The sequence below is a fragment of the Mus pahari genome, chromosome 18 (genome assembly GCF_900095145.1).
Source record: "Mus pahari chromosome 18, PAHARI_EIJ_v1.1, whole genome shotgun sequence".
NCBI classification, from domain to species: Eukaryota; Metazoa; Chordata; class Mammalia; order Rodentia; family Muridae; genus Mus; species Mus pahari.
The window spans coordinates 12,255,563-12,271,235 of NC_034607.1; the positions used below are offsets into that span (position 1 = coordinate 12,255,563).

The 15,673-nt window shown below is 43.6% G+C and overlaps 1 protein-coding gene across 2 annotated transcripts in view; it reads right to left on the minus strand.

Annotated features, from left to right (window-relative positions):
- Runx2 (RUNX family transcription factor 2) overlaps nt 1-15,673 on the minus strand; it is a 210,163-nt gene that overhangs the window by 42,386 nt on the left and 152,104 nt on the right. The window contains exon 5 of one of the 2 annotated variants that reach the window (XM_021217616.1): nt 8,777-8,950. The exons of the other annotated variant lie outside the window; for it this stretch is intronic. Within the exon in view, the coding sequence (XP_021073275.1) occupies nt 8,777-8,950 (174 nt within the window). The remainder of the gene's footprint in view (nt 1-8,776; nt 8,951-15,673) is intronic. 2 annotated transcript variants of the gene reach the window in all.

A 15,673-nucleotide genomic window follows, 5' to 3' on the forward strand; every position in this document is an offset into this window, starting at 1 on the left:
AAACAAAACAAATATATATATATATATATATATATATATATATATATATATATATATATCAAAGATTGAAGACAATGGGTGTGTGTGTGTGTGTGTGTGTGTGTGTGTGTGTGCGCGCGTGTGTGTATGTGTGTGTGTATTTATAACCCTTTATTCCATCTTCCTTTTTCTGAAAATGGCTTTGCTGTTTGTTAATCTCTTAGTTCTGATTAATATTTTGGCGCCATTGCTAGTGTCAGCATGCCTCCAGTCCACTAAAAAAGCACTGACGTCCTGCTCAAAAGCCTGTATACACAACACTTTTCATACCAGATCACCATGGGACTCGGAAGGCAAAAGAGGCTCACCTAAAACTTGTCCCCAGGACTCCGAGGGCAACCGGTTAGTAGAAAGCTCACGGGCCTGTGGCGTGCCTGAATCTCGGCAAGGTCGATGCTTCCTCTCTGATGCATAAGCAGCGAAGAGGTCTACCAGGAAGTGGTCATTCATTCAAACCATAGCCAGCTTTGAAGAAGGCATCTACTAGCATTCTGGTCCTACATCTGTCTGTCATTTTTACCACAGCCCAGAAGGGTTAGAAGCCATCTTTCCAAGCTTCACAGTGAGGTGGGTGTGAGGAAGAATCACTGGATGAAGAATTTGAACCATAAAACAAGTATCCAAGAGGGATCTGAGCCAGTCCAGCCAGGGCTTGCTCTGGTCAACTGCGAGAGACAGGATTGGGGGTGGAGGGTGGGGTAATCCAACAGCAGAGTTCCCCACAGACTTTTGGGGGCCACATGTGATCCCCAAAAGTTACCACAACCAGCAATTAAAAATCAAGTCAAGTTTTTAAGCCTTTCTCCTTCCCTCTATTCACTCTGGCAATGTCTCACACATAAGTTAACATTCCTCCAAAAGCCTTCCACCCCTCCCCACTTAAAACCACCCTGTCAAAGCTTGCTACCAGACGCATAGATCTCCTATTTCAGCTCAATGGATTTCAAAAAAAAATCTCCTCAGGCTCCAATTTTCTTAGTCACTCGATAAGTCATCACTGACAACCTCTGCCAAGGCTGTTGTGTTAAATTCCATTAAAGCCAATTGTTTCTAAACTATGAGAAAGCAAATCCTGATTGAACGAGGCCTCCAAAAATTAACCAGATGTTCATAATGTGCGTAATCTTATGCAGTTTTGTTCCTGGGGTATGTTTTTATATGGTAAGTGATAAAATATCACATACAAATTAGTATTAAGTATTATATATACATATATATATATATATATATACATATATATATAATTTACATGTTCAATATATCAAATTAAAAATGGCTTAGAACATGCTTCTGGCTTGAAAATACATAAATACATTATTATTGTCATTCACTCCACACGGGCAATGCACAGTGGGTCTCCGCAAGAAGCCCCAGAAACTTAAGGATGCTCAAATTATAGATAGCCTGGTCCCCCTAGGGCAGATGTGTCTGACAGCCTCCCCCTGGATCTGCCTTCTGGTTGTATATTCCCATCCATTGTAGTCCCCTGAGCCTTGTCCTCCAGGCCATCACTGAAAGTGAAAGGTGGTAAGCAAGGTCCCCGGGCAACTAATAAAGAGGAATGGCATGTATACATGCTTGTGTACATATATTACATACATGTTCATATACATATATTACATACATGTATGTAAACCAACATGAAATTATAAGGAAAAAAAGATGCTGCCATGGAAAGGAATGGAAGAATGAAATCAGCATGTTCTCTGGAGAGAAACCTAAAGACAGAGTCAACCAGAATGAAGCAAGAGGTGGCACACAGAGGTGGCACACAGAGGTGGCACACAGAGGTGGCACACAGAGGTGGCACACAGACGTCTCTTGCTATTACTAGGTGAGGCCAGAAAGAAAAAAATACAGAAAGGAAAATACTTTCTGGGACAAGAAAGTGACTGTTCTCAGATAATCGTCCCCCTCTGGTTCTAAAAGGATCTTCAGAGACTAAGGGAATCCCACTAGACACAAATCTGAGACCACGTCACTTTGTGGACATTACTGAGAGGCCAAGCAACAGCATGAGCCTGAGTCTGCCAGTCTGCCCGTCTGCCAGTCTGCCCAGAAAGAGCCTTGCTCTTTAAAGACGGGAACTCACGCTTCATCTCGACTGTGCGCAGAGCCTGCCTCCCACAGCTAGCATTCAGGAGACAGTGTTTACACACAGGATTTGTGTTCTTTTTTTAAAATGAGAATTGTGATCAGCAGCTTCCTCCAGTGAGATTTCCGGCACACACATGGGCGAAGCAGCAAGCCTATTTACCTGGACGCCCTGCCCAGCGGTTCTCAAAGGAAGGAGCCTGGACAGGACTTTCCGGTGACTACAGAAACTCAAACACAGTGCCACCAATGGAAAACAGAACTACTTCCAGTGGAGTGTCTGTTTTTGAGTCGGTGGCCCCACCTCTTTTAGGCTCCAAGGTGCCTCTGGGTAATAGGGACACGTTGGCTTACTTCCCTCTCCAGATCCACACTGGTGGACCCGGCAGCCACTCTGCCTGAGCCTCTCTTGGGTTACCTGTCAGTCACATTCACAGCCACCCCCCACCCCACCCACGCCCAAGTCTTCTCCTGGCTTGTCTCCGGTCCCAGAACTAGGTGGTCACTTGGCATTTGAAGAGAATGGCAATTTGAGACACACACTACTCAGCTGTCCTGTCCTATTTCTGAGAGGATTATGCTGATAAATGCTTCAGGACAAGCGACTGTGGACTGAGCCTAGGTCAGCCAAGCATGCATAGGTTAATCCCACTGGCATAGTTGGCTAGAGATCCTCTTAGTTTCTAAAGGAGCTTTATTCCCCCCGGGGGACTACAGAAGAAGATGACCTTACCCTTATCAAGCTAACTGCTCATGCCATTTATATGGCCTTGGACTATCTGGTAATCCGCTCTGCCCAGTTATTATTTTTAAAATTATTACTATGAACACATGCTTTATAGAACTACACTTTAATCATTGACAATGATTTTGTTGCATATTAAAGTATAAGCTAGATACTCCTCATGTATGTACCTCTTTTAGGAGACTGTCTTCCCTGGGATTCCTAAATAATATACAGTGGAAAGCAGAAAAGGGAAACAGTCAAACATGACACGTGTTCACTTAGATGGTTAATGACATGTCCAATCTGATAGAGGTACAAAAATCTGACACTCAAAAACAACAACTGTAACAATGGAGTTGACTTCAGCCATCTACATTTATTTGCAGAACACCTTAAGGCATCAATAAACACTTTAAAGTACAAACCAGAAACTCCTGAAGTATCCCTTTAAGAAGTGTGCCTTCTCTAGCACACAGGACAATATTCAATTTGGCCCTGGAACTATGTAGATGTTTCTTAAATCTTTTATTTAATAGTCAGTAGTTGTACGTAGGATCCTGGGAAAGCTACTTTATTTTTCTGGCCCCGGTTGCCACAACAATACTACCTTCCTAAAAGCCCCATTGTGAAGGATTGTGACTTAACCTCATTGGAACAGTGCCTGGCTCGTGATATGCAACAATAAATGATAGCTAATAAGAATCCAATCAAATAGAAACTACAAAGACTAAGTCCAGGATAATATTCCATCATACTTCCTGAAGAAATCAATGACCTATTTATTCATTTATCACCAAGCCCTAGGCATTATTGAAGACAATAGGGACACAACGATGAATATAACATGGCCTTAGAGTTTGAAAAATGGAAAATCTGATGCAAGAGACAACGTGTGGTCAAGTCATTGTCCCCACATGGAATGTGATGTAATGGAGCATTGCACAAGGTGGCAAGGGAGCCTGAGCGGATCGGAAGAGGCCTAGCAGAGGCATGGCAATTGGTCCAAGTCTGGAAAAAAGAATGTCTGGGGAAAAACAATAAACAGAAGGATAATGCCAGGAAAAAATAGGGGTATGATGGCATATTACTAAAGAGACTGTGAGCGAACTGTCAGATGAGTGACACGCACATTTCACGAGGAGAAAGCCACTGTAAATGATACAATGGCCCATCCAGTAGATATGCAAGAATCTAGTCCTGCCTGAGGGTCTACTGAAAATGGAAGTCATAGCAGAAACAGACAAACACTATACTTCCAGCATCTACGTGCATGGAAAATTAATTTTCACTTAGTGTTTAACAAACAGCTCATACCCTCTCTAAGTCTTCCCCACGTCATAAAACGATATCCCTGTCCTCCAGCTGCCCAGGTCAAAAAGCTCCAAGTTCTACATTCCCTATCATGCCATCAGGTCAGCTCCTGAAGCAGCGCCTTGAACACAAATCTGCTTCTACCATTGGCCCATGGGATGCAAGCACGCTATACAGAGCACCTGAAGGCGGCATGTAGACATGTCGGTGATTAGAGAACACCCATCCCTTGGTTCGTATCCTTCATTGGCCCCATCCTCTGTGGTCCTCCATAGCTTTGCCACGGCCTGTTTTTCTGAGTCTGCTCATTCTCAAGAGTCCTCCCATCCTCCCGAGTCCTCCCATCTGCATGAGCCCTCCCACTGCTTACAAGCTGCTCCTCACAGGCCTGTCTCCAAAGACTTCTTCCCCAACTTTATGATCAAAATTAGTTGCTTCCTTTCCTAAGTCGCTTTGGACTGCATGCTTCTTTTTATGTTCCTGGACATTTATTTTGAAACGGTGTCTTGTATACTTGTACTGCCCCTTTATTGGCTGTAAATGTCACTGAAATGTAAGCTAATGAGAGAAGACCAGGCCCTGGAGTAAAAACATATCTGCACAGAAGATTACATGAAATAGATTGTAGATACAACACACTGCATTTTTAAAATTCATAAAAGCCATTGCAAAAACTGCATCTATTTGATTCACTTACAACAGTGCTTAGCAAAACATTAAGCCTCAATCAACTTCCTGCTTGAATGATTAAGAGAAAAATAGCAGTATATGCTGTCCTTCCAGTAATGAGATCAAAATTCCATCCCACAGAGTCCAAGGGCGTGAATCACCAGAATTACTTTTACGTACAGCTGTGTCATACAGAGAATTTACAGTGGCAGCTGTCATGAGAAGCGCCTCCTAGCATGGCATCTTCAACCTCCAAAACCATTGTCACATGCTGAGTCAAAGGGGGTTGGCATTTGCAACAGGCTAGGTGTTTCCTGGTGCCAAGAGACAGGCAGCAGATGTCAGAATGATAAAAAAGAGTTGGGGAGGAAGCAACTTCCTCAGGAAGCTGTGGGGAGGCCCTGGTCCCTTGGGCAGAAAGAACATGAGCCATCAAAGACATCAACAGAGTGGCACCACCAGCCTGGCACAGCAGAGAAGCCGGCCCACCATATGGCTTGAACCTTTGGCCCTAGGAACTGTAAGAGACATTTAAAAAGGCTAATTATGAGCCACTAAGCACTAACTATTTCCTTGAACTTCATTTTGCTGTGCTGGGACTCTGAAGAAGTCATCTGCCTTTGATGTTGGGCAAGATGAAGAACTTCAGATGAGCGTACAGCCATGACCACTGTGTGCTGTTAGGGGGTAAACAACCCAAGAGAACCAAGCTAACAAGGGAGAATCAGGCTCTGTGACAAAGATCCTTGAACAGAGAATTAAATGAACTAGAACGCTAATAGGAAATGCCAAGAAGTTACCACTCTAGGCGAGTCTCGAGAATGTGAGTTCTGCAGCTTCTTCTAGCATGAAACCAACTGGTTTAACAGCAGGGAATTATATAGAAATGTGATTTCTGCCATAGTTCACCTTCAGGAGACAAGAATGGCCTGGATAAGAAATTAGAAAGCACGGTCCCATGCTAACAAGAAAAGCACGATATGCTTCTACTTTTCTTTGCACCTATTTCTTCTCTATTGGATTCTCATCAAGTCAACATTTAGTGAGACTCTTTGCTTCAGAGAAGTCCACAGCAGCCAATGGAGAAAAACAGATACACAGAAGTTAAGAAACCGTGGCATGTCTACAAATGTTCAGAGAATGAAAAGGAGCCTTTGGAGAAAGGCTCTTCCCAGGAAGATAATGAAGAGATCTGGGGAGGAATTCTACCTCATCAGTAGACAGACTACTATGAAAAGCATGGTGCGTGAGGGCCAAGATCCAAATGAGCCTCTCTGGTTAGAGTAGATGAAGAAGAACACTTTCCCCAGCTCTCTGCCCTGCCAAAGATGGGCTCTCTGCATGTGCTGGGATCAAAAGCATGCTTACTAAATAAACAAGAAGATGAATCCTGAGATTCACCCATGATGTAGCTCCTGTCCTGGGTGTTCCTGGATTTCCTACTTGTCTGGTTTCAAAGACTCAGCATATCCTTCATGGCTTGCAGGTATCTTTGTCCCCACACCCCTGCAACAACGTGAGGGCATTTAAAGAACATTCACACAACCAAGAGCAGAGCATGTCCATATACACGTGTATGCCTTTGCATTGTAAGGCTGGAGAAAAAGCTATCATGACCAGAAGAGGACAGTGAAGAAAACTGTGAAAACAACTGATCCTAAATTGGTCCACCAATACCAAAGCTCCCCCATGTGAAGGACCAATATCTTATACGACAGACTTCTAGGATGCTCTCAGTACCTGTGGACTTTCATAATTTCTTTTTAAGAAATGGACCCGGGGAATATTCACAGTCCTGCTACTAACATGCAGAGCAACTACGAGCAAGGAGCGCAACCTTCCTGACCCTCTCAAGAGGGATGGTCGTGGGGAGATGCTGCTGCCAACTGGCGGTGAACCTGTTCTGCAGAGTGGGGGTCACACTCCTGATCTTCGCAGATGCCCTGCCCCCCCATAAGTCCCTGCTTTCTCAGAAGTTCACTTGCACATCTGCATGTAGGGATACCATGAAAGGTAGACCCTCCCCACTGCCTTCCCAATGTCTGGCTCAAAGATGTCTAAAGCACCTTTAGGTTCTCAGCTTACGGAGCTTTCCTGTGACTTTACTTACAGATTTAGGCCTCATAAAGACCCATACAGTAGGAGGCTGGAAAGACAGCTCAGCAATTAAGAGCACTTGTTGCTCTAACAGAGGAGCCAGCACCCATGAGCTCTGCTTCCTGGGGATCTAATGCCCTCTTCTAGACTCTGAGAGCACCACATACATGCACTACACATTCATACATGCAGGAAAACACTGATGCACATTAAAGTAAGCAACATACTAAAACCATTAGTCGTCAATATGTTAACAAATAGTTAAAGATTAGAATATAGAAATGAAAAACTTAAGTTGCCTACTGGTTACCAAATCATACAATGTATACATGCATATAAAAGTATTCATGACTGTAAATAATATAGAAACACATTCTCTCTCTCTCTCTCTCTCTCTCTCTCTCTCTCTCTCTCTCTCTCTCTCTCACACACACACACACACACACACACACAAACACACGCACATGCACACATGCACACATGCACACATACACACAGACTAAGAATGTTTATAAGATGGCTATTTTGAATTTTAATCAACTGAAGTCCAATACTTTAAAGTTGTAACATCCACAGGTTAGTGTAAAGCTCACCCTTGCACTTTTATCATGAGCACATCTAGCATACATTTTTAGCCATTTGCTTCATGCATGCTGTTTAAAGTTTCAGACAGGTTAAAATATGATCCTCTCACAGAATACTAGCATTCGTCCATGATGCCAATACCCTGTGCTCAACATGTTTTTGTTTTTGTTTTACAATTCCAAATTACTTTTTATGCAACTGCATTCATTTACTAAACAAACCCAAAGAAAGAAAAAGGTACTCTTAGGAAATATCCAAGAATACATTTGCATAACATAGGCAGGAGACTGAAAAGAGGTAAGTCACAAACATTTCTGTTTGGAGACCGTTATGCATACTTAAGTATAGCCACTACAGAGGAAAACCTAGCCATCAGAAAAAAAAAAAAATGCACGCTTAGGGTTTATTGAATGTTTTGTTTTGACTCATTTTCTTATTAGTCTAGTCTGCCTCTAGCAAGGACAACAAGAAGATTAAGTAATATTCTTTGACCTCCTGATATTTTTGACATGCGGATTAAAGATCTGTCACGATCCACACATTCTTGTCAGAGGGACTTTAAAGCAACCAAACTGATCCGAAAGTAAGGGTCTGTGTTTGCACCAGTTGGGTAGAAAAACAAAAAGAGCTGGGATCTTAATGCATCAGAGCCAGTTATGACCTGATGCTGGTGTTAAGAAGAAACAATGTGACCTGCACACTGAAACATATAAACAGAAATGCGGTGTGGAGAACAGGAGCTAATTATGAATCCCAAATGAGTTCTGTCTGCCTGAAGAACTATTCACTGACCCTGCCTCTACCTACCAATCAAGGCTTCCTGTTAGCCCTTGGCTATTCTGAAGCAAACTAAATAGAAACTGTTATATGTGTAAGAAATTTCCGCTCATATCCGAGACAGCAGACAGCAACACTAATCTTCCAGTGGTCGGGGTGTGATGCTGTCCCCTGCACCAGCTGGGTACAATATAGAATTTATATCACACATTCGCCCACAGCACAGCTCTTCCCGCCCCGCCACAGTGTACACAACACAGCTGTAAAGCCCAACATTAGCAGAAACCTTCATTTTCATCCCCAAGTTATCGAATGTCAAAACGGTCTTAATAAAAGGAAGAAATCAGTATCTTCGCATCTTAAGTTTTTTCAGGAGCCGATCGCAGCTCTGGAAGTCACGAAATGAGCACATCTTATCTGGTAGCCCCTCACCCCCAGCCTGCCAGACTCCAAGTGAAACCTATGTGTCTGTCTTACCTGTGATCTGACTCTGTCCTTGTGGATTAAAAGGACTTGGTGCAGAGTTCAGGGAGGGCCGTGGGTTCTGAGGCGGGACACCTACTCTCATACTGGGATGAGGAATGCGCCCTAAATCACTGAGGCGGTCAGAGAACAAACTAGGTTTAGAGTCATCAAGCTTCTGTCTGTGCCCTGGAAACAGCAAATCATAAAATAAAAGCACATTAATTAGCTGAACAATTGATCGTGCTATATAGATATGTGAACATACATACTGGGTGGTTTAAGCCAAGGAATTATCAACACTGATATTTATTATGATCCATCTAGGCAAGCTGCTCTTCAAGCATCATTGGGTGACAGGCCTTCCTAGTTCTATCTGTATGTGGGTAGTGAGGGTCCCAAGGGTGACCTGGAGTCAAGGGCTCAAGAGGAACTCTCGGGGTGCCTCCTCTAGCCCTGCCAATAAGAGGGTGAGAAGACTGGGTGCTCTGGGGAAATCCCTTCTCGGTTCACAATGGGGAGCCCATCTGAAAGTTCAGGGAGTCGGCTACATTCTCACAAACCTGGGGCAGGAGCATGGGCAAACACTTTTTTGAAGACCGATTTCTATAGTGACTATAGTGATTTGTTTTCTTTTTGTGGTACAACCACCTACTTATTCCTTGCTAAAAAGTTAAAACTCAAAAAAAGGGGAAACAGAAAGGAAGAAGGAAGGAAAAAGGAAAAAGGGCAGGAAAGGGGGGGAGAGGGAAGATGGGAGGAAGAAACATAAAAAGAAAAGAAATCTGACAAAGAAAGTCAGATTTTCAAAATGGATCTGGGGATTTTGAGATATGCTAAAGTCCAAATGCATATAATACACCCTATTAAATCACATAGAATATGTTTTCTTTTAAATCTACCACTGTAGCTTTATGCAAGAAAGTGGAAAGTGGTGTTTGGCCAAATAGGTGACTGTGAATGTGGCCACCCATTATGAGAAACAGGGAGAGAGGGAGATAAAGAGGGAGAGAGGGAGAGGGAGGGAGGGAGGGAGGGAGGGAGGGACGAGAGAGAAGATGTGGGTAAGGAAGGGAGGGATGAAAGAGAAAGAAAATAGGAGGAGGGAGGGAAAGAGGGAAGGATGAGAGAGAGAGAGAGAGAGAGAGAGAGAGAGAGAGAGAGAGAGAGAGAGAGAGAGAGAGAGAGAGAGAGAGAAACAGACAGACTTTCTTCTGGTTTATTCAAGTTATATAGCAAAGGAAATCTGGGTATTAAAGAAATGTGCAAATTAAAAATAGATCAAAGTACTGAAACATCTTCAAAAATCACAAACTCATCCACTATAAAAGAGGTGGCAGTGTCTTGGTGCTGTGACCACATGTGACTGTGCACCTAACAGGAGGGGTCGCTGTGCTAGGGAGCCCTATCTGCTGCTCAGCACTTTAGAATGTGTGCTCAAACAACAGGGACTGATGCAAGGCATGGTGGATGGACGATGGCTGAATGAGAAGATGCATTCTGAAGCAAAACTCAGGGAACGTGCATTATTACTCATCCAAGAAAAAAACCCTGAACATGGATTATGAATGGCCTCTGTCAGGAATGGGTATCTGTCATGGCCTTAAGTGCTGCGACACCTTACCTTCCCCTGCATTCGGGACAAGGGGGACAAATATGTCAGGAGAGGGTTAAGTTGAGCATTAGAATTCCCCAGCTATAAGCTGTCTTCATAAGACAAATTCCTTATTTTATTTGCCCCAAAATGTATTTTCCTGTCTCCTTTTTCATTGCCTACCCAGCCCAAAGAAAACAGACAGGAAGCCAAGGCTTGGTAATATGAGTGTAGCTGTCTCCACAGCCAAGCATGTTCCAACTGGGCCCATTAACTGAAATGCACCCACCTCCTACTTCCTGCCAGTGTGTGTTTTGGGCAGTGGATGTAACAGAAGGACTAGACCTGGTTGAAAACATGATCAGGAAAAAAACAAAGGAAATCCGTTGTTAATTGTCATTTTCCCCCAGTTTATACAGATTGCAAATAGATTTTAGACACCTAAAGGATTTTAGAGGTGACTCAAAACAGCCCCTAGACCCCAATGAATAAATTATTCGTAGATGAAGTGGTCAAAATCTGCCCGAGCAGGGCACCTAGGCCATGGTCCTCAACTCTTGACTAGCTTGGCCAGCATGGCGCTGCAGCTGTTACATGTAGAACAGAGCTGCCTAGTCATCATGAGGTCTCATCAATGCTGGTTTCCTGTCTTCCTCTCTGAGCTGTCTCGGGTCACTCAGCGTACCTAGAACACTTAAAAAGTAAGCCCAGAGAGGTGTCAAGACGAGTTTCCAACCTAAGTTGGAAGAATAGCTAAAATTCAATCACAATAACTCACCCATTATCTTAATGAATGAATGGCCGTAGCAGAACTTCTCTGTATAGCTCCCTGGCTCTAAGCAGTTTCACAATCAGGGAATTATTATACAAATACTTGTCATAGTCAGATGCACAGAATATCTTTCCTCCTCTTCTTTCTTTTCTGCTCTCTCCCCCCTCTCCTCTCTCTCTCTCCTGTCTCTGTCTCTCTCTCTCTCTCTCTCTCTCTCTCTCTCTCTCTCTCTCTCTCTCTCTCTCATACTGACATACCTACTAAAAGCTTATGAACTTGTCCCTGTAAGTTCTTTTCTTAGTGAGCCACTTTCTGGAATGGAGTGGTAAATTCCCTGAAGGCTAGAGAGAAGGCTGTTCTATCCTACATGGACTCATATACACCGCACTGTGTGTTCAGCATGGACGATACATGGGAACATCTTTATTTACTCTTAGCCCAGTGCTGGTCCTATTAGGAGAATGCAGAAAAGAGAAAAGGACTTTGAATAGCCCTTGGGTGTGAAAAATGTAAAGAGCAGGTGAAACTTTTAAAGGCCCAATGATTTTTTCTTTTTAGAGTTATCCTCAAAGACAGCTACCTCAGATGTGCAGACAACCTAGAACAATGTATAGCGTATCTGTCAGAAGATGCCAATAAAGAAAAACATATGCATTTTCCGTGTTTATCTTCTCCTGGCTACCACCACAACCACTACAAGATCCTTACAGCCCAATGCCAAGCAAAAGCCAAACAGGTTCTTCATCTTTCAACCATGACCAATAGTGGCTGCCCCTAAACCGCATCACGGGGCACTCAAATGACATGTTGCAGTCATCAGCACCAGGCAATCCCTCCAGCACTAAGAACCCAGGACACGACAGAGTCACACACTGAGATGAGGTCAGGGTGACTGGTCCTGCTGATTGGAGGACTAAACCTTACTTGCCCCTAAAGAGGAGCTATGCCAAGCAGCAGGCAGATGCAAAGAGTGGGCAGTTTTTCTGTTTCTGTTCTAGGGGAAAGAATCTAGAGAAAAGACTCTAGGAGCTGAAGAGTGGTTCCATGGATAAGCACCAACTTGCCATGCATGCAAGCAACAGGACCGGAGTTTGGATCCCCAGAACCCAGCAAGTGTGGGTAAGGACAGGGCTCACATAATCCCAGCATGCAGAAGGGACAGGCAGGGGATCTCCAGAGCATACTGGCTAGCAAGACTACCCCATACCAGTGAGCTCTGGGTACCAGTGAGAGACCCTGCTTCAGTGAATAAGGTAGACAGCAACCAAGGAAGGATCCTGAGGTCAACCTCAAGCTTCTACACACACACACACACACACACACACACACACACACACACACACACACCTCTACCTGTACACATTCATGAAAGCATGTGCTCAAATCACATACAGATATGGGGGAAGGAGTGCTGTATGAAAGCACATCCTGGAACCTCTCCTCTAGCTGAGCCTTCCTTCTCCCTAAGGCAGTCATCCTTCTGGACCAGCTGAATAGGAAAAGACTCCCTCAAGCTCTGACAGATATGGCCACCCAGGTCCCGGAGTGGATGGGTTAAACTAAAGTCTTAGGGTGTAGGTTCTGGAGGAAAGTTATCTTCCTAAAGCTCCCTGTCATCTAATACGAAGGGCAGGGCCAGAGAAACCACTGCCCAAGATGGTCTGAGATCCAGCATAAACCCCACCTTCACACCCACGGCGCCTCCATTTCTAGATGGAGCCCCACCTTCTGTCCTGAGTCCTAGGTCTCTATCTCCCATTGCCTCCTTGAGGGATCCCTTGGGGTGTATCACGGGGGTCTTAAATGCATATGCTCAAAACGGAACCCTTGAGTCACACTCCAATACAGTCCCTAATGTCAATGAGCATCACTGGCCACTCAGACGCTTGCAGTCAAGAGCTTACGTATTGTCCATAGTCCTCGTGTCCCACATTCAGCCTACCCCAAATGCTGGGACTCCTGCCTTGATACATTCTCCTATCTCCTCAGTTCTCTGCATTCCTCCAAGTGCAAGACTCTCTGAGGGTCTGGCACGGTCTACTCTGAAGTTTCCCATGTCAGGACTTCCCTATACTCCTAAGATGAAATGTTTTATTTTTTTTTTCTGTATGGCCTACTCCTTATTGATTAGATCTAGAGTAAACACTACCTCTTTTGAAAGCCTCACCCCGATTCCCATAACCAAAATATGTCCCCACGCTCTTGAGCGCAGCCTTTACTTCCTTTGTAGCAGTTGTCACAATCTGTAATTACCTTATATATTTATTTGTCCCTCCTCAAAAACTTGAAATCCCGAGCAAATGAGTGCCCTGTCTCTTGTGAACAGCTGGGTTCTTATAATCTTCTCAGTGCCTGCATTACAGTAGATGCTCAATAAACATTTGTGCAACCACTGACTAGGTCAATAGACTCCCCTTTCAGAGAAACGTCTTGATTGGAAGAAAACTTACTGGTGCAGTGCATCATATTACAACACTCCCTTCAAAATGCTTAATGGCTTTTTGCAACATTAACGGAAGCCAGTAGCCAAAGGCTTTCTTTAGAAACAGGCCCTGATTGGTGCTTCCTGGAAAACTGGACTAGTGGCCACGCATTTATGCTAAAGTTCAATGGCTTTTTGAAAAACTCCCACTCCTCTCAGTGTAATATTTAAGCACTGTTGAAAGCAATTTAAAACTGGAGAGATGGGAAGGGTAGCAGATATAATCTGAACTCTACATTTGAAAGCAGTGTACTCTTTTGTGGATGACCACCCTGGGAGGACCCCGAGTTCCCATGGGAGGACATGGCTTTCCCAAGGTCACATGGTTAGTGGTGGGACTGACGCTCAGATTTCCTGATCACAAGCCCTAATGTTCTTTGCTCTCCCATTGCCGACCAGCTTATTTTAGGACATGACAGTGCAGCAGAATCCATTCAGGGGAAATCATGACCAAAAAAAAAAAAAAAAAAAAATGAATTTTAAGTGGAAAAGAAAAAAAAAAGTAGTTTTCAAAAAAAAAAGATTTCTTTCAAAAAGTCCCAGTGTACATGGGTGAATATGACTTTTGTTGCAATCGACGCAGGCCCACAAGAATAAAAGCATGAGCAAAAGGTCATAGCATTCACACATGCTTAGAGCAGACACAGGAGGAGCTGCTAAGCCCCTGGGCCACAGTGTAGCCAACAGCCCTGCTGATTCTGACTTACACAAAGGTTAGCGAATAGCCACTGTAACTTCTGCTTTCAAAACCCAGACATCTGAAATTGGCATGAAGAGACTGGGAAGTGTGTGGTCTGTGAGCAATGCAAATAAAGACATCTCTGCAACATGACCCATGTCGCTCGTTTTTATAGCCAAGACACTGAGAGATGCCTCACATCTTCTGAGAACAATGTCCCCCCCAAGACAGAACTTCCCACTGTAGGCAACTGTCTAGCCACATGTGTGACACTAGCCAGTTAGATTGTTTCTCCTCCAGAAGACTAGATACACCAGGAAGAGACTGAACAGGGTATATTTCATGATGGGTGTGCTGTGAAATGTCTGGTCCACCCTAACATGGAATGAAAAAAGTCCCACTGGGGTCCACTTTAAGTTCATCTAATCTAGTCGATGAGTATTACACATCTGCCATGTGGGATCCACACTAGGCACTGTAAGCAGGAGGAGATGAGAATGGGAATGAAATAATATCTTGCCTCCAAGAAGCTCAGAGTATAGTGGGAGGAAAAAGGCAGCCATCATGGGTGACAGAGGAATGGCTGAGGTGAAGGTAACTGTGGACACTAGAATTGGAGCTGTTAAATATATTTTAAAGTCATTCTCTATATGATTCTTTTCGCTGAGTTCTCAGGAGCACTGACATATACTTAAGGGTCAAATGTCACGGTATCTAGTGCCCACTTTAAAACATTTCAGCTAAATAACAGATGAAATCGGTGTGGCAAAATAAATATGTAAGGTACTACATGGTTACACCTATATTAGATTTGATATTTTCTGTGTGTGTTTCTAAGCTCCTTCAATATAAAATAAAACTGATAATGAACAGCACTATGAAAAGCACAAGGAGTCATTGGTGTTGACAAAAAGGAAATTTCCACTGCTGAGACCACTGTGCCCACCCTAGGGCCGAGATTCTGGTCAGCAGAGAAGGACAGTTAGCTGGAATGCACATGACAGAAACAAGTTAAATATCGTATGAGACTAGATGATGTCAAACATGTATGTGCTGTAATCTAACCCAGGCATACCCTCTTCAGATCACTTCGTAACTGCAGGCTAGGCATTCGTTCTTTTTAATTGTTTTTCACTGTATTCCTTTCTTGTTTTATTTTAGATTTGTATACTAAGAGCTTTGTCTCTATTTCCTTCTTTCTTTCTTTCTTTCTTTCTTCTTCTTTTTCTTCTTCTTAGAGCTTTATTTTTCTTTCTTTCTTCTTGTTCTTGTTCTTCTTGTTCTTCTTGTTCTTCTTGTTCTTCTTGTTCTTCTTGTTCTTCTTGTTCTTGTTCTTGTTCTTCTTCTTCTTCTTCTTCTCCTCCTCCTCCTCCTCCTCCTCCTCC